At 44.9% G+C, this 19,353-nt stretch overlaps 1 protein-coding gene across 2 annotated transcripts in view; it reads right to left on the reverse strand.

Moving 5' to 3' along the window:
- LOC119464502 (exportin-1) overlaps window positions 1-19,353 on the reverse strand; it is a 57,207-nt gene that overhangs the window by 6,551 nt on the left and 31,303 nt on the right. For both annotated transcript variants that reach the window (XM_037725505.2, XM_037725503.2), the window contains 7 exons: window positions 12,075-12,373; window positions 10,028-10,444; window positions 8,844-8,915; window positions 7,120-7,195; window positions 4,543-4,635; window positions 3,982-4,116; window positions 2,993-3,161 (listed from right to left, as the gene is read on the reverse strand). In XM_037725505.2, the coding sequence (XP_037581433.1) occupies window positions 2,993-3,161; window positions 3,982-4,116; window positions 4,543-4,635; window positions 7,120-7,195; window positions 8,844-8,915; window positions 10,028-10,444; window positions 12,075-12,373 (1,261 nt within the window). The remainder of the gene's footprint in view (window positions 1-2,992; window positions 3,162-3,981; window positions 4,117-4,542; window positions 4,636-7,119; window positions 7,196-8,843; window positions 8,916-10,027; window positions 10,445-12,074; window positions 12,374-19,353) is intronic.

A 19,353-nucleotide genomic window follows, 5' to 3' on the forward strand; every position in this document is an offset into this window, starting at 1 on the left:
TAACCTTTCAACGTTCGTAAATTTAAACGGATGCAAAACCCCAGTCGCACGCTTCGATTCTCGGATACGCGTGGCTGCTTGGTCTACATGTTTTGCATATGTGCAGGGCTTGAAAATCGTTGCTTTGGTTATATAGTGCGGTACCGCTTATAGTGCAGATATTCACGACTCCGGCAACTTACGTTATAAGCGGTCTACACTGTATACCTGAAATTACCTTGGCGCTGTTGAATGTCGTCGCACCTTGTGGCACAGAAGACGTCGATAATCCTGTGACACTCACAGGACACCAGTCAATGACATTCAGTTCACACACTTCCTTTACTTTATGCACAGATGCTTGTCTGGAAGTGTACGTACTGCAGACGATGGCGAGATATTCAACAAGCTCAGCCTGTAATAGTTGCTAAATAGATGCTGTTCAACATTGCCTGAGCTCAAATTTTACACTTTTGGGGACAGCACCACACTCACCAAACGTTACAGCCATCAGAAAGCTCCAGTCATGCAAACGTAACTGTTGTAACACAGTACACAATGCATGCACACTCTTTTCACAACTGCTGCTCGTCACATGGTGACACAATCATCAAGGGCAAACACTGGCAAGTGGGCCATCGGCAAGGTTTAGGACATCAGTGACTGGAAGTGGATCTTGAAGAATGTGGATTCTTAATAATGACACATTCTAGTCGAACAATTCAGTCATGCTAGTTATGTTGAAGCCCAGTATATTGAGCCGCTGTTTATGTCACACAGTGGTAATATCCTCTTGCAAGCACGATGCAAGATATCACAAGTCTTGTGGACCTACAGTCAACGTCCAATTTTTCGGACTCCCTATGGACCGCAAAAACGTCCGAGAAAACAAATGTATGCCTTCTACTGCCCCTCAAGGGCTCAAATCGCCACAGACACGTCCAAAATAGCTCTGAAGGCCTGCCAGTACACTTATTAGGCGTATCGGTGCTCGTACTAAGATAGGAGATGGCGGTTGCACGTGTGTATAATTAAGGAATACATATTGTGCCCCGTGACAATTGTCTCTTTCCACTCTTGGTATGCTTTCACAGCCATACATCGCGTATGCTTCACCGCATAACACTCTGTATCGAGGCGAAGCTGACTTTCAGGAACTGCCATTATGCAACGCACCATGCTTTCTGAGCTTCGAAGTCATTGGCAAGGATTACACAGGCAGAGTCGTCGCCATAGCTAACAGCGGCGAATTGGTTTAATGAACAACACAGCACCGAACGGCAAGAAGCTTAATAGCGAATGCCAAAGCAGCTAGGCCTAGCGTTGCCGCGATGGGGGTTGCGGCCGCCAGCGGATCTGCGTGCGAGAGCACCGGTTCAAGCGGCAAAATAATCAAAATGGCGGCAGTGGTGGCTTTGATTAATGCCGTTTCAGATCTGCAGTGACGGCAAGAAGTCCGGAAAATCGGACGGCAAAGGTTTTTTGCTTCCGAAATTTAAGATGTTCTTATACATTGACTCTATGGGGTACACGGCGGTGCCATGAAGGCGTCCGAATGATCGGGCATGTCTGAAAAATAGGGCGTCCGGAAAATCGGTCTTTGACTGTGTATCAAGCTGTATCCATTATACAGTCATTACGTTGAATGATGTGAACCCCTGTTAGATACTTGTTTTCCCCTCAGACCTTTCCCGCACTACTGGCGCCGCCCTGAATGACTACAGCCATGTGTTTCATTCGCCTAACAACCAGCTTATCTGTGCTGGGCTTACCACTATCGACAACTGAAAGAAGATTGCTCTCAAATGTGGTACAGAGGTGATTACTTCCCCAACACCTAAACTGCCAACATAAATGTTTCATGCCTATAGCACTTTTCTCGGCACAAGCTGCCACCATACTCTGCACACTCCAAGGATACAGGTTGTAAACGGAACGAGACTGGGGAGGTGGCAATGCCACTGCTGTGCATTGTGGGGGGACCACCCTGACAAATGAATGTGTGTGTGGCTACTACAATGCCACGCAAGTGTGAGAATGCAAAGTGCAAACAACCTTTTCCAGATACAGTCAACATCCGATTTTTCGTACTCCCTAGGGGTGAAAACGTCCGAAAAAAACGAATGCTTGCCTTTTACTGCTTACACGGACTCAGATCGCCACAGGCACGTCCGAAATGGCTTTGAAGGCATGCCAGTACACTTAGTAAGCGTATCGGTGCTCGTACTGCGATAGGAGATGGCAGCTGCACGTGTGTATAATTAAGGAATACAAACCGTGTCCCATAACAATTGCCACTCCCCTCTTTTGGTATGCTTCACTGCAATACTTTGCATATGCTTCACTGCGTAACACTGCTTCATTGAGGCGAAGTTGACTGTCAGGAACCGGCACTGAGCAACTCGCCGTGCTTTCCAAGCTTCCAATCCAAAGGCGAGGATTACAAAGAAGGAGTCAGTGCCATTGCCAAGAGCAGCGAATTGTTTCAATAAAAAACATGGCCCCGAACAGAAAGAAGCTTGGTAGCAAACGTTGAAGTAGCTAGGCCTAGCGTTGCCAAGGTGGTGGCTACAGCTGCCTGTGCATCTGTGTGCGAGAGCACCGGTTCGAGGGGGCGGGAAAATCAAAACGGCGGCGGTGGTGGCTGCGATTAATGCTGTTTCAGACCTGCGGTCATGGCAAAAAGTCCGAAATATCGAACGGCGAAGGTTTTTTTGAGCCCGAAATGTCAGACATTCTTATACATTGACTCTATGGGTTATGTGGTGGTGCCGCGAAGATGTCCAAAAAATCGTGCGTCCGGAAAATCGGTCGTTGACTCTACAATCCTCATAACCAGAAGGAGTTCCAAATGGTAAATGTGATTAGAGCAGCGCAGGGACACGAGGGAGGGGTGCTGTGTACACGACACAAAGAGCATGGCACAAATACACACGAAAAGCCCTTACCATTTGCTTAACGTACAAAATAACCAAAACTCTGTTCGTTTGACTAAAACGGCAGGCCAACTCACTCAGAGAGGTGGCTGAACGCTGTCTTCAAGAGGTTTGCCACAAAGTCCTGCACGTAGACCACGTTGGTGATCCCGTTGGCTTGCATTGTTGGGTTGAGTGGCACTGTGACCTTGTTTGCTTCCACTATGCTGAACATGTAGGCCAGGATGGATGCCTGCATCGACAGGCCTGCACAAGGAGGAAAAGCAATGTGGGTGGACAAGGCTATGGCATGAAACCATGCTCGCAGATAGCAAGAGTGCCACAAACAGACAGTCCCAAATCTCCTGTGCCCTGCAGGCAACGAGTACCACAGAGAAGAACCAGCCATGCTTGCATCAGCATTCCGTATCAACAAAGATGACATCCATACTGCAGCTTGTCGCCTCATCCTTTCATTACTACTCACTAGGAATCGTCCAGCGTATAACGGTGTTCACCACTGGAAGACAGCACTGCAGACGACGCAAAGACATGTCTGCAGTATTGCTGTCCAATGATCAACATGAACAAAGATTAGCTCTGTTGTATAAAACAACGCACGTGGCACCAACACTCCTCAACGAGCCAGCTGCCTGAAAGTGCCACTCACAGATAAAGATGCACAAACAATTAGAGCATTGAGCTGTGTCGCAAATCCAGTTTTTTAACAGGCAAGATTCAATTCCATTTATGAAACTGCAATACGTATCATACAGACACAATGATACAGTTTCATACCACCAGAACAGGCGATGCTGAAATAGAACAGCATGGACGCAAACTCCCATGGCCGATGAATTTGCTGCTAGCAGGCATGCACATAACAAACCTGATTCGAGCATCCCATAATTGACCAAACAAGGGCACATCAAACTCTGTAAATTCCAGGCAACAAAGACAGGTACATGCTTTACAAGATTTCTCTCGCCTAATTCAAAAAGCTATCCTAATGCTTCCAGTAGTACACAAGATAGACGTCGGAACTATTTCACCGAAAGCAATTCTTCTGTCAGGAGGACATACGCACCAGCTGTGTGAGATGTGTCCGTCACCACAGAGAACAGGTGCTGCATGATGTCTGTGTAGTACGTCTGGTAGAAGCTTTGTGACGCCACTTCTTCTTGGCCAATGTTTTGAAGCAGCTGGTACAGGATCTGCAGACCTGCACGAGCGTAGCGGGCAAAATTCAGGACCAACCAATCCACCGGCAGTGATCACACAAGCAGCAGTCCGAGTTGGACAAGGACAGGAAGATGACACCCCCCCGTCACACTCTGGTATGTACACAAGCTCAAAATTGATTGCAGCATGTCTCCTTGGCATAGCTGCCAACCCGCTAACTCCCTTCTGGTCACAAATGCAAAAGCTGCGTACATTGCATACATCACAATGTTGCCTGCAATGTATGAAACTGAGTATAGATCCAAACTGCACATCTATGTTAAAAGCAGTAGCCCTCGGGCTAGTGCATAACAGGCACTCTCATATCTCAAACATCTAGACCTCACAAATGAGGTTGTTTACAGTAAGCCTCGACAACGCGTGTCACAAGAGCGCACAGCCCTCTGTTATTCTCTCGTATGCTTACCGACGTCAGCGACATTCCTCATGGTGTGCTTGAAAGCCCAGATGATTGAGTCTAAGACGAGCTTGAACTGTGCTGGAGGGATGCTCAGAAGTGCTGCAAAAGAGTAGAGAAGCAGCAAAAGTCAGGAAACAAGCAAACCAACCGAGCGATAAATAAATAAATAATTAGATAAAATGTCACACCTACCTCCTCCTGCATGTACAAAGACAACCCACAAATACCGTAATTACTCGATTTAATGCACCCTTGATTGTAACATACACCCAATTTTTATAACCAGAAATGTAAAACCCCTTGCAAATGTATGCTAATCTGAACTGCTGATACATTCAAAGACAGTGAAGCTGTATAAGCAAGTTATCACACCCTTTGGATGTACACTAGGGGTCTGTTTGCTGACTGTTCTTAGTGACGGTTCCCTCACAGACTGCATTGCAGCATCACGCCATCAGCTTTCACTGCTCCAGCAGTATAAACTCCTACCTGACCTTCAACATGGAGCCGGTATAACACGACACGAGAAAGAAAAATTGTGGATAACTGGCCAAAATGAACAACACAGATAACAGGGCAGACTGTTGTCTATTTTTATTGAGGTATATGCAAGGCAACTTTTACTCTATATTATTGATAATTACATTTCAAAGCGTAACATTGGGACTCCAGCTGTTCTGCCATTAACATTTTACTATATTGACTGCGCTGCTACATGCCAGCCTTCACCGCTGCACGAAAACAGCTGTGGAACTCAGCTCTACTGCAAATACAATGGCCTTGAATGTTGACTTCCCCCATTGTTAATAAATGTAAGAAATAAAGTAACGGCAATTTCTTCTCACTTGGAAAAAAAAGACAATTTATTGCATCTGAGCAGCAGTAGAGCGGGCATCACTAATCATCACTGTCGGAAGCCTTATTCTCACTATATATCAACAGCTCATAACATCTTCCATGCCGTCCATGGCATTCAAGATGCTACACTGCTTTAAATACATTGCAGGCTATGGCAGCCTAGCAAAGTTCCAAGACAGGCTCCAACAATGCCGCATCAATTAAAGCTGCAGGCGATGTGCCAATTGGTTCGGATTAGAGCAATCCTGAATGCCAAATACAATAATTTGTTACTATTGTAGTTTTGCTTTTGTACTCTATTGTAACACACACGTAATTGTTCAGTAACCTTTTCCAGAAAGAAGCTTGGGTTAGAATCGAGTAAATACGGTATTAACCGAGTTGTCTCATCCACCTAGTCAACCTTTGATGAACATAAATACCTTGCCAGATTGATATTTTGTCAGATATCCAGTTTCATTTATTTGGCAGAACAGAACCCATTTATTATTATTCTAGAAAAGGAAAGTGCACTTCTCCCTTTGGAATTTCATGCTCAAACAGCAATGCTGGTGACAACAGGGCATTATCACGAATTTCACAATAGCATTTATGCATTCCTTATGGTGGAACATAGTTTTTACTGGTGCCAATTTCATACAGGACAAAGCAAGACACAGGACATGCGTTCCTACAAATATCAACTGGAGTTGTCAGGTGCAGCCCATTTTGGTAGCTAATGAAGACGCTCATCGACAGTGTTGTACAACACAGGGCATGGTCATTTATGAAATTTCAGGGGGAGCCATATTTATATGTGGCACAAATTCGTCAAACTATGCACAGTCAACGACCGATTTTCTGGATGCCCGATTTTTCAGACATGCCCGATAATTCGGACGCCTCTAGAACAGCCGAAATTTCAGACGCAAAAAACCTTCGCCGTCCAATTTTCCAGACTTTTTGGCATGACCACAGGTCCTAAGCGGCATTAATCGAAGCCACCACTGCCGCCTAATTTCATTATCTCGCCGCCTCGCACTGGAGCTCTTGCACACAGATCCGGTGGTTGCTGTTGTCGCCACCGCGGCAACACTAGGCCTACGTGCTTCGACGTTCGCTACCAAGCTTCTTTCTGTTAGGTGCCATGTTTTTCATTGAAACAATTCACCATTGTGCGCAATGGCGCCGACTTCGCCATTGTAATCCTGTCCAATGTCTTGGAAGCTCGGAAAGCGCTGTGCTTTGCATAATGCCGATTACCTAAAGTCAGCTTTGCCTCAATACACCATTGTGATGCAGTGAAGCATATGCAAAGTATTGCAGTGAAGCATACCAAGAGTGGGAAGGGGAAATTGTCATGGGACACGATATGTATTCCTTAATTATACACACCTGCACCCGCCGTCTATTACAGTACGAAAACTGATACACCTAATACGTGTACTGGCATGCCTGCAGAGCCATTTCGGACATGCCTGTGGCGATTTGAGCCCTTGGGGGCAGTAAAAAGCATGCATTCATTTTTTCGGACTCCCCGATTTTTCGGACGTTGACTGTAATTAGCATTGCTGACATTCAAATTTCTAAATATAGTTTTATTGTTTGTTTTGCTCAATGTCAGATATTTGGTGCAAGACATCATGATTCCTACAGTAATCATTCGACCAGAAAGATTAACGTGGAGACAATGAGTTGCACTGTGAACACAACACTTGTCTCGCAAACTGAGGAATATGCACTTGCCGGGGAAGCAGTGAGTAACAACGGCTTGGAGGAGAAGGAAGAAGTTTGTCCTGTGCTCTGGAAATTCTTCAAAATCCTGCAACGAGGCACATACACATGTCAATCAAGTGTGCAAAAAACAGATTTAGACACATTTAGACACATTGCTTGCAAACTTGACAGTGGCCCCCGTCACAAAACACTCAATTCCAGCCTCTCCTCATAAATGTTTCTTATAATGAGCTAATGTCATCTCTTAAATCTCAGAATGGCTTCTTGCACCTGGACAATGTTCATTCAAACCTAATGTTGATGCAGCCAACCAGCTTTGGAAAGTTGTAATCAAAAAGTGGCTGTACCCTCCAAAACGATGCAACACTTCCAATTCTGAATTGAATTGAATTCTGGGGTTTTACGTGCCAAAACCAGTTCTGTTTATGAGGCATGCTGTAGTGGAGGGCTCCGGATTAATTTTGACCACCTGGGGTTTTTTAACGTGCACCACAACGCGCGCACACGGCTGTTCTTGCATTTTGCCTCCATTGAAATGTGGCCGCTGCGGCCGGAATTCGATCCCGCAATCTCGTGCTCAGCAGTGCAATGCCTTAGCCACTGAGCCACCGCAGTGGGTCACTTCAATTCTGCAAAAAGCAGCCAGACTACATGCAAATTTCATTCATCAATTTTTTTAATGTGAAAGGGCTTCATGTATCAATCTGCCTGTAGCATTAAAAAAAGGTGGTGATAGCCGTGTAAGTACAGCGTCAATCATGCTGTCAAATAAAGAATTTGGGTATCTTTTGCCAGTGACTATGTAATACGCATACGGTGCGAGTTGTGATGGGCATGAGCATTGATCGATTGCACCCCTCTGTCATCACAGAAGTTGTAATATTTTTTGCAAAGTAAAGACCACTTGAAGGTGTTCTGTCTGTCCTGTTCCTTTTTATCTTTTTGTTTGCCTTCCTCTTTTCCCACTAAGTGCTGGAATATTTTTTTTAACATCCCAGTTCAAATCAGCCCCAACTTTCTGTATTACAAAAACCAAAGCCATTCTGACATTTTTAAGAGGCCTTTCTCTTTCGGTTCTGTTCTATTCATCCCACACAAGCGATCGATCCTGCTGAGAATAGCCCATGACAATGTACATGTGCCATATATTATCATGCCAGGCGGCGAATCTGAGCAAAGACGCTGCACACGAAATTATGGAAATTATGGGGTTTTACGTGCCAAAACCACGATCTGATTATGAGGCACGCCGTAGTGGGGGGGACTCCGGAAATTTCGACCACCTGGGGTTCTTTAAATTGCACCTAAATCTAAGTAAATGGGTGTTTTCGCATTTCGCCCCCATCGAACATCAATGTGCTTGTGTGAGTCAGCTTCACAGATGGCAACAAAAACTGTTGCACATGCAGCACCAGAAGACACCCTTTCTCTTCGAATACCAAGCTTGCGTCTTGCTGAACCCACACTTCGCAGCATTTTGTTGCTTGCAGTCGCACAACTTTTATGCACATAAATTTTTTTTGCCTAACAGCTGTAACACAAAAGGCAAGAAAAAAAAAAGAACCTGCCGAGTTGCATGAACGAGAGTGTTATTAAATGAGCCAGTTTGCTGTGAATACAATGCCAGCCTCCCAATACCACACTGCAGAATATCACACTGCATATTCACAATATCACATCAGACCAAGAGATGAAGCAAGCACACTTATGACAGTGATAAAAGGTGGCCTTACCTTGTTGATCATGCTCAACGTGCACTCAAACACCGCATCGAAGATCTTTGGAATCTCACATGTGATGAAGCCCTGCACGAATACACTAGGGTCAGCAAACGCCAATAACGAATACATAGGCACCACTAGTCCTTAGTAAAGACTGATCAAACAAAAAACATACCAGGCCCACAAGCATTTTTGCAATGAACAATCAAACTTTGGCTTTTGTGCTATATCATTCCCTAGCAAAAGATGGCAGCTAACAAGCTTCCACACTTAAATCAAAACAGTAAAACTTCACTAATAGTTTTTCCTGGTTATAGCATTTACATTCACGTGTTTTCCCATTATATTCTTGTAGTCCTGTGAGAAATGTAAAGGGACTATTCTTCCGATTTTCTCACAGGTCTCCACCTTCCAGCTGCCACTGTTACATTTCCTGGCTGCTGTCATGTCTGAGCAGTACCAACCCCAATTTCCATCACACCCCCCTCTAATATCAGTCTGTAGCTCACTGAGAAATACAGAACCTCATTGATACGTTGTGGTTTTATTGCATTCTTCCCAGCTCTTATGCTCTGAAATGCCAGTCTGATTTAGTTGCCATAATGTCATGTGTATTAGCTTCCTGTTTGTTAGATTTCACTTACAAAATGCGCCCAAATGAACAAGTGTTTGATTGCACTAAATAATGCATACGCCTGCCAGGTCCCGAGGACGAGTCCGAATTATCCTATTTTCCAATGGTGGAACTAACAAGGTTTTACTGCATTAACCTTTAAATGCAGCATGCTAGCGGCAGCAAACTTGGAACAGCAGAGGCTGACAAGCAACGCTGCTTTTATATCACAGTGATATTTCAGCCATTTTGCTGTGATCGATTTTGCCTGCTTGAGCAACTTGTCCGAGTAAACTAGCTCGACACAAGTACCTTGTGGAACACATTGCGCCTTGTGTTGTCACAAAAGGACAGCACAAGCACCTTCACAATTTCTTTTCTGTGTTCATTTCTTACAACCTTGCACTGCCCAATCTTCCAGCACCTTTACAACGTTTTGGCTACAGCAACCACTTCTGGCAAAACTTGACAAAACACTTGTAAAATTGTAGAATGAGCCCAAATTCATAAATTGTACGAAAAATTAGGAAGAGTTGGCAAGTTGGAGCTATGATCTTCTGCCCCAAAGAAGCTGCTCGCTCACCTCTAACCGGTGGACGATCATTGACATCGCCGAGAGCACCTCGGGTTCTCTTGCTGCGGGCACTGTGCATCGCTGGTAGTCGAGGAGCACCGCATCCAGCAGTGGTGGTATGAAGTTCTCCAGCACCATCTTGGGGTCGCTGGTGCGCGACACCCACCCGGCGATGAGCTTCAGGGTCTCCTTCTTGACTGTGCGCATGGAGCGGATCAGCGGCTGCTTGGTGACCCCCTCGCCATTCAAGGCCACTGCCGCACTGATGTTCTCACTCATCACCTTGTACACGTTTAGCATGTCCAGGTAGATGCGGCCCAGCTGCGTCACATATGGGTGACCCAGGGCTTTGCACGCCCTCACATTGGTCTTGAGAATGTTGCCGAGCTGCCGCACCGCGTCCGGGTCCTTCAGCACATCGACATTCTGCACACAGACAAGGCATTCTCTCAACACAAGTTGGTAGGCTACTCAAGTTCAGGACTTCAAATTGTAAAAACATCACCACTTTCAGTGAGCACAGCTGTTATGTCGCCTGTCCAGAATGGGTGGGCTTACACTAATACAGCCTTCTAAAGAGAAAAATAAAAATTATGGGGTTTCACATGCCAAAACTTACGGGGCCTACTGCACCATATGCAGGCCTTATCGTGAAAGTGGTCTGCGATGGGGATAGAGTGCGCCAAGTGCTGATAGCTTTGTGTGCACTGTGTTCTCGCCGCATAGTTCGCGCTAAAGCAAGGGGTAGCACGAAGGTCAATTCGCTCACTGCTGCCGCCGCGCTTGCTCACTCCAGCGTTTTACCAGCGAGTGTATGCGTCATCAGATAAGATGTGTTCATGTTTGCTTGTGCGCACGTGAAACCATGCTTGTTAATTTAGTTAGTAAGCGAATGTTTACAAATATATATGGCCGATTAAACTACTAGTATTACTTCGTATGGCTGTCTACTAATTTGCTGTCGCAATTGATGCTTCGCCTTCGGGTGAAACTGACTTTTTTTATAGTTCTGATCTCTCGGCTGCTTTCGCCTATCTACAAGAAGCCCTGCTCCTTGTGATTCGAGTGAATATGCAGCTATCATTTTGGCAGTCCATGCCAGGAGGCCTGTTCTGCCTCGCCCCAGTTGTGGGCACAAACCTTCTTCACTTGCTGTAGATGTGTCCTGGTCCTCGTACAGGGCATCACTGCGACCTTCACTGTGTGGGCCTCCATACAGTTCGACCAACAGACTTTGAAATTGCTGGACAAACAGGTTCACACCATTGGTCCCTCGTGGACATCCTTCAGAAGTTAGGGTATTACTCTAATCTTTGACTAGCCTCTTTCTTTCCCTCTTATGCTGCATGAAGAATTCACGTAGTGAGAATACAGTCAAATCTTGGTGATTGGTTAGTCCGAATCTCAGGATAATATGAATTTTGAATAAGTCCGGGCCAAGACAGCTTGTTTCAGCATGCCTTGGATGCTGTACCAGGTCGCTGTGGATGCTTTGATTTCTAAGCCAGCACAAAACTTCTCTGAGCAAATGTGGTACGGCTCCAACACACAGTTGCAATGTCAATGTATATCTTGGTCTTCCGTAATACTGGCAGAGACTCCTACACTTGTTTTAACTGCAGTGCGCAGTGAGAACTGGCAATGTAGATGAAGGAACGAGTGCCAAGTTTTATGCATTGTGTAAATGTCTGCTACACGACACTGAGGAAACAGAGGCCCAGAAATGCACCAAGGACTTCTTTAAGCAAAAGTAAATGCTACAAATAACAACGCCTCAGGTTCACTTTGGTGCTGTGATTGTTGCTTGTTACGGATCATACAAACTTCAGATGATATGAACATTTTCTTGAGGCACCAGGAAATTTATAACAGAGGATTTCCTTGTGAGAGCGATCAAAGAGAGAGTGACTGTAGAGAGAAAGAGGCTCTATTTTCTGCAGCCCTTTGGGGAACACGTCTCAGCACTTCGGGGAAGGGGCCATAAAGCGGAACAAGAGAGAGAATTAAGAAACAGCAGGCGATGAAACAGAGACAAGCGTGAGGGGGGGATGCGCACCTTGCTGGCCTGCTTGATGATGTCGTCCCAGACCTGGTTGGGGAGGAGCATGTACCGGTCGACGAGGCGCTCCTGCTGTGCCTGGTCGGCCTGCGCCGAGATCATGTAGCCAACGGCCTCGCAGAAGGTGTGCACCTGCTGCGGCTGCAGGTCATAGATGATGGAGCTCATGTTGGCCAGGATCTCCTCGATGAAGGGCACCGCCTCGCCCACCTGCACCTGGACAAAGTGGCGGCGGCACTTCTGCGCTATCTTGATGAACGTGTCGCACGCCATGTCCTGCACGCCCTCGTGCGTCTCTGCAAAACAATCACAAGGAGAGAGAAGAGGCCAAGGGACAAAATGAGGAAAAAGCAAATAAATAAAAACATGCAAGGATTATGTTGGCACATCTAACTCCAGTCAGCAGTAGCCACTGTAATGGAATTAAAATTTCTAGAAATTTTTCTTCCCGTAGCCTCTCTAATGTTGTTATCCCTTACCATGTGAACAAAAACAAATGACAAATTCTTAAATAAAATACAAATTGAATAGCAAGGAATATACGATATGTGTCTAATATTCTGACTATTCACCTGCCCAATTCCAAAATGTGGACATCGACCTCACATTACATGGACGCTGATTTGGAAGTGACTGTTTTTTTAAAATGTGTAAGTCGGCATTCTTGCATGATGCCGAAACCTTAGGATCAGCATTTGCTGCCATAGCAAGGTCCAAGTCTAAACTCTCGTCGACTATCTTTCCAAGAAACGCAGCAGTAGACAATGCGACAAGACACTATACATGTAGGTATAGTTGGCTTTAATTTTGGCAAGAGAAAGTGGAAATGAGCATTCAGCCCATACAGTACTCACTAGTGACTGAAAAGAAAGCAAGGACAAGAGTACACTTTTGAAAGTTGGACGGCCAAGTCACGAAGTGCTCAATCAAGACGTCAATTGAGAACAAGGAAATGGATACCAGGTTACAAAAAAAGTAGTGCGTCTGTTTCTTAATGCACTGTCACCAGTATGTCTTACTTGAATTCAGGAAGTAGATGAAATCACTCATTACCAGCAGCACCAAATACTTCTTCCACTAACAAGTGATGTTATCTACGGATAAATAACTATATAAATCAAGCAATTTTCACAATGAAATCTTTCTACACTTGGTCCTTGCAAACATATGCACTATTCAATGATGTCCTGCCAATACCTCGACATTAATGAACATCATGATAATGTTCATTAATGCTGAGGTATTGGCGGGACATAAATTAAGTTGGAAAAACCCTGGAGCACACCAAGTGCAAAGGGCGAAGAAAAAAGCGTTCCAAGTGTACAACCACAACACAGCGGCGGAGTATGCATCATCATAATTATTGTTCCTAAAGGAACAGTGGGAAACATTCATGCTTCAGATTTTATTCTGTTCCTTTTAGAGCGCAGCTCCTAGGCGCCCGTTCCTGCGGCGAGCGTCGGCGTCTTCCCTCAGCGACCCTCGTAACCAAGAGAACGAACACAGCGAAGGATGAAAGAGCAAACGCGGAGCTCAACAGGGGTGAAAGAGTGCGGTATGGAAGAGAGCGTGAGGAGGAAAGCGGAGGAGGAGGGTCTGGTGAATGCGTGAGAAGAGAAGCGTAGTGCTGCGCAAGACGGGCTCTGCGGCGGCGATGGCTACAAGATGGCGCCAGAGTAGCGCATTGTCTGTTCACCGATGACGCCACCGATATCATACATGGAAACAAAGCACTGTATGAGAGGAGGTGTGTGTGCAGCGGCTGCTGTGAATCACGCCTATGCGTCAGCCATGCACTTCCTCTCGCGACCTCCCAATTAGTGAGGCAGTCGCACCCCACTTCGCTTCGTTTGCAATGTGCCACACGAGACAGACTGTGCGTGCAAATGAAAATACATATAGAGCTGCGCTCAAATTGCGCATTAGGGAGTATCATAATCGGCGGTGAATTTTTACGCATTTCTCGCATTTTACACAGTGGATTTTTCTACTGCGATTATGCCAAGCAGTTCTCATTTTCATTTGGGGCAAAGTGCACAATATGGCAAATGAAAAAAAAAAAAAAAGGAATGTTGGAGCCATCAGCAAACCACGATGAGAGGAGCTTTAACTGAGGTCCGCATGTTCGCACCAATATTGCTGGCTACATCACGGCCCTATCAGACTGGTGACGGAATAACTGTGGAATGCACGTAGTAGTCAAAAGCATGCCAATTTAGATGAAGACGCGCATTTTACACACCCACTGCTACTGCACTGCGAAGCATCCTTTCAAAATCCTTTCAAATGCAGGCAGTTAATTTAACTGCAGTAAAATACCTGCAGTTTGTGGGAATCCTCGGATCCCATAACCTCCGCACGGGCAGCGAGCGTCGCGTCAAGCGCATGCGTGCCAGGGAGAGTTGGGAGAGGGGAAAGTTTCCTTCCGCGGGCGGCGCGCGGGAATCGCAAGCGCTATCAGCGCCACCGAGTGGGTCACGTGAGATCCCGCTGATATCGCCCGGCTCTCTTTGATCTCCAGCAAGCGGCGACGGCGGAAGTCTCCGCCGTCGCTCCCGTATTCCCGCACGTGGTTAGTCAACCACGTTCTTGCCGCGGCAAACGCCGCGGCCGTCCGTATTCCCCCAGTTGGTAAGTCGGAAGCCCTTCTATACCTAGTGTATTATTCTCTTCGAGGGAACGCTCAGCGATGTCAACTATAGCTAGCTGGCCTGCTCGAAGTGTTAGTTGCAGTCGTAATAAATGCTTTCCGAGTGTACACGTGGTTGTCGTCTATTGTTTCCTCGAGCTTGTACCGGACCGCGGTTGATGCGCAGGCATGCGCCAACCGCGGGGCTCAGTGTGTCGAGGCAGAGGGCCGTCGGCATCCCCCCACAAATCCCGACAAGTTGAAAAGATGTGTAACATCTGCCACAACGAATGTGAGTGGCACTGGCTAAAAATCCAAGTGCTACGTATAGTATAAGTATACAAATACCCAAGAAAGTGGACAATGGTACAGCCGCCGTTGTAGCTCATGTTGGTACAGCACGACAAGTCACGCAAAGGCCGAGTGTTTGGCTCCCATTGGTGGCAAGTAGTCGCTTCTGCCATTTCCATTGTTCTTTATTAACCCTTTCAGGGGCCGAGTGCACAACTGTGCACTGAGATACTGCAGCAGCAGCAAAAGCACTGATGAACATAATGATATTTAAAATGTGTTGCACACATCTTGAAACACTTCTCATTGAAATAGTGCTGCAAGTTTGAATAACACGTGCAACATGTTTCAGTAAAACGAGTGGGAAGGTAGACAGCTGGGTGCCAGTATGTCTTACGTAGAGAGTTCACTTCTTTCATTGTTTTTCATTATGTCTTGCACCAGGCATTATTTTCATGTGGCTGGATAGGTGCTTTCCAAGCCTGCTAGACATGAAATAGTTGATATCATATTTGATGTTCCTGTAGTGAATTCTCGCATGGAGTCCACAATCTGTAAACTTGACAAAACTCGCTAAAGAATTGAGAATTCTTTATCTACCCTGCAGTTGTACATTTTTATTCATCTGAAGATGCAAGAAATGAGGTCAAAGTTTCAATCAACACAATTAATTGGTGCCTGAAAGAGTTAAGAATATATGAAGCTTACTGCAAAACTTATGCAAATTCATCTCTATATTTCAATGGGGAAAAAGAAAACTATTTCCCTATGCTTTCCTTGGCATCATTGTTTGTTTAATTCATACTGTGGTCATTATAAGCACACAGCTGGTCTCATTCTGACTTGACTGACTCATTCATTACTTGTTTTGTGAAGTAATTACTAGCATGATGTCTACAAAAACAGCCTTCTCATTCGTAATGATATAGTACCGTGCAAAAAACGCTAAAGATGCACAAGACAAGGTTAACTAAGAAAAATAAAAGCAAACCATTCGCAATAAAATAAAGCAACAATCGAGAAAAACTGTTGCAGAATTGTATCTACACAAGTGAAACAAAAATATACAGTTTTTGGCAGATTAATATTTAATAATTTTTAAGAAATTGACTAAGATGCTTTGCAAGCATTCTCATCAACTTTGGAGAGTAAAAAGAGTGCAATGCAAAGCATTTTTAAGACAGACAAAATGCGGGGTAAATATTTCTTCCCTTTTTATTGCAACTCAAACATTCGAAGTCCAGGCATCCAGAACATTCACACAACAGTCATACATTTGCACCATATTGAAGAGAAACAAAATGAAAAAAAAAAAAAAGCAGGGTAGCTACAAAGTACAGTGCTGTTCAGAAGTGACAAGGCCATTCACAATGCTTCCAAGCACTCCTTCACACACGCACACATTCAGCAAGTTCAAGGGCAACATCTTTTTTTTTGTTTTTTATTAGAAAAGTTGACATCCAAACCGCCTTAATTATTTACTCATTGCATTATTTGTACATGTACTACATCACAGAAAACCTCACAAGGAGGACACACAAAGTGTAGTAAAAGAACGAAGTGATATTACCCATGATAAAGTTGGCAACAAAGTTTAGGAGTAGCTACACCTATAAAATAAGAGACGCTTAAGAATGGGCATAAGCACCAGATAGTCGTCAACAAATCTTAAGACCTTAAGTGAGGAATGAGGTCCCAACTGCTTAGAAAGCACAAACATATGATATACTTTAATGACCATGTAAAAAAAAACTTGGATAAGCACCAATTCCAATGCAATATCCATCCTGATGTGAAATTCGCGAAGGTATGACAAGTTGTGAACACTTTCATTTGCACAGTTTATGGCACGCCCGCAATATTGGCCCCTGACTAGATATAGCAGTTCACAAACAGTCTCACAATGCCTGCGACTGCGCATCCACTGTTGACAGCTCACGTTTCAACAATTTTCCAAAAATTCAGGCGCCTTCATGCACCAAACAACTGGCTTTCTTTCCGAGATAATATGAGTCACCTTACCCAAAATTATGCCCCACACTTTATTGCGGCATCATGGCCAAATCCCACACACAACCTCCTGAATACAACGCTGGTTCAGCCCATGTCCTGCACACTCCGACCCACACCGGTCATTCACACAGAGCACACACATTCGCCACAAATTGCATGCACTGCTCATTTACACAGAGACCAGAACAGTGATCAAAGAGAGAGGTCAATAACCAGTCAATAAATAAAGAAAAAAAAGGAAGGAAAGACAGAAAGTCACATACACTTCATTGATTCACCATACCAAACGAAAAACATGTATACGAAGTATCAGCAAAGGTCAGAGGTCACTTGTCGTTGGAAGCCTTATTAAAGATTGTTGCACAATTAGGACTTTCACAGAGACCATAAAACGCACACAGATGCGAATGACACATACAAGTGCTTGTGTTATTCATATCTGTGTTTATTGTCTTTGTGTCTTAGCAGTGCAAAACAAATTTTTCATGTTTGACCAACTAGCCCAACGTCCCACGATTCTATGTCTGGGAGTGGCCTGTGGACAACCTCCACGACAGCACCGTCTAGCATTTGTTACAGTCACACAACTCAGACACACTTTCACGCATACAAAACAAGGCCAAAAAGTTCAGTTCCAAACAAACTGTTCCCAAGCAAGAATATACGTAGGAAAACGTTTCGAGTATCTCAGTGTGAGATGGCTGACGCGCCTGGAATTTGCAGTGAAGCAGGACGTCCGTTATCAGCCAATGAATGCAGCCTTCAGCAGCAACACACAGAAAGGGCAGCTGGCTGTGCAAAAGCTGCCTCTAAATGTGCACAGACAAGTTTCTCAACACAAATTCAAAACTGCAATGAACACGTTGCACAGCAACAAATCAAAGATAACATGATTTCTGCAACCCAAGTTTGGTCAAAGAAAGCAACGTGCCAAAGAACGGAGCAAATCAAAGACGGCTATTGTATTCTTGGACGCCCTTCGAAGTTTAACAGCCGAGGGCACACCACACAGGCATGCACCAGGCCACACCCCATCAGAGAGCAAATTCCAACACTGTCATGTGCCCACTGTTGGTTATGCAGGAAAGCCAAACTACAGAGTTGACTGAGCCGCAGATACCCAACATACACAATGCATATTTTGATTCAAGAGAGGCACAAGCGAGAAACCACCTTCTTAAAATATGTGGTTTCGTCACGGGCAACATGAAATTTGGCAATCCTGTGTCCTGTACCCCCCCCATCGGTCGTGACAAACGCACATGGCCAAAGACTGACCTTGACACCTGGCTACCCGAAATAATGCATGCCGTTACCGCAACAAGAACAGTGCCTGATGTTCCCTTCCGACGTCAACGTCTCCTGCTCTTTATTATAGGGTACTCGCAAACCATCAATGCAGTAAGCTGTACAGTAATTGTGTGAAACTCACCTGTGTTGAAAACATTTGCTGTATCAAGTGTTTTCTGAGGTGCCACAGTGCATGTACTATAGGTGTAACTTATTGAAAAGGCTACTGGAAAGACAGAGCTCCTTATATTTCAAACAGATTTCTATTGAAAAGCCGTAATCCAAACAACGGTTATAAAGAACTAAGTGACAAAGCTGCATTGATGCGCAACGATGCTGGCCCGAGAAGTTGCAAACGTGATTAATACGTACCCAACTTATCCCATGATCACCTCTATCTGCAACAGTCTGAACATTACCCACCTCATTTCCAAGTGGTTCCAAGTGAAAAAAAAAAAAAAAAAGGAAGAGGGAGAGAGAGAGAGAGAGCAAAAAAAAAAAGAAGAAACACCAATGTGCAGTGGGCCGTTGCCTACTCTGTCAATGGGCACACACACCACTGTCATATGCAGTCTAAACCCTAGCTAGCCCTACTACGTTAAACTTGTTCTACAGCAGCTTTGATGCCCTTATCTGGGGCAAGCATAACTCTGTTAAAGAAGTTTGATTGCAGCTGTCGTAACACATTACAACGCAAGTGCTGAGCTCAAAGCTTCAATTCCTAGAGACAGTGATGAATAAAATCCGAAAAGAACTCACGTATTTATATTTTAAACATATGGGTAAAAAAAAAAAGGCTAGTCCAAAGCCTTGATGAGGCGCGCCCTCACCACAGCTAGCCTTGCCTGACATGGATGCACTGTTTTTAAAGAATTAGGTGAAATTAAATCAAACCATGAGGTTTAAGGTCTCAAAGCAACAGGTGGGCCCCATGAGAGATGCTAAAATGGGGGCTCTGCATTACTTTTGACCACCTGGGCCTCTCACAAGGTCCTGTGACGCAAATTACGCATCTTGTTTTTATTCCACATCTGTTTCTGATACGACTTAACA

The sequence above is a fragment of the Dermacentor silvarum genome, chromosome 9 (assembly GCF_013339745.2).
Source record: "Dermacentor silvarum isolate Dsil-2018 chromosome 9, BIME_Dsil_1.4, whole genome shotgun sequence".
Classification (NCBI taxonomy): domain Eukaryota; kingdom Metazoa; phylum Arthropoda; class Arachnida; order Ixodida; family Ixodidae; genus Dermacentor; species Dermacentor silvarum.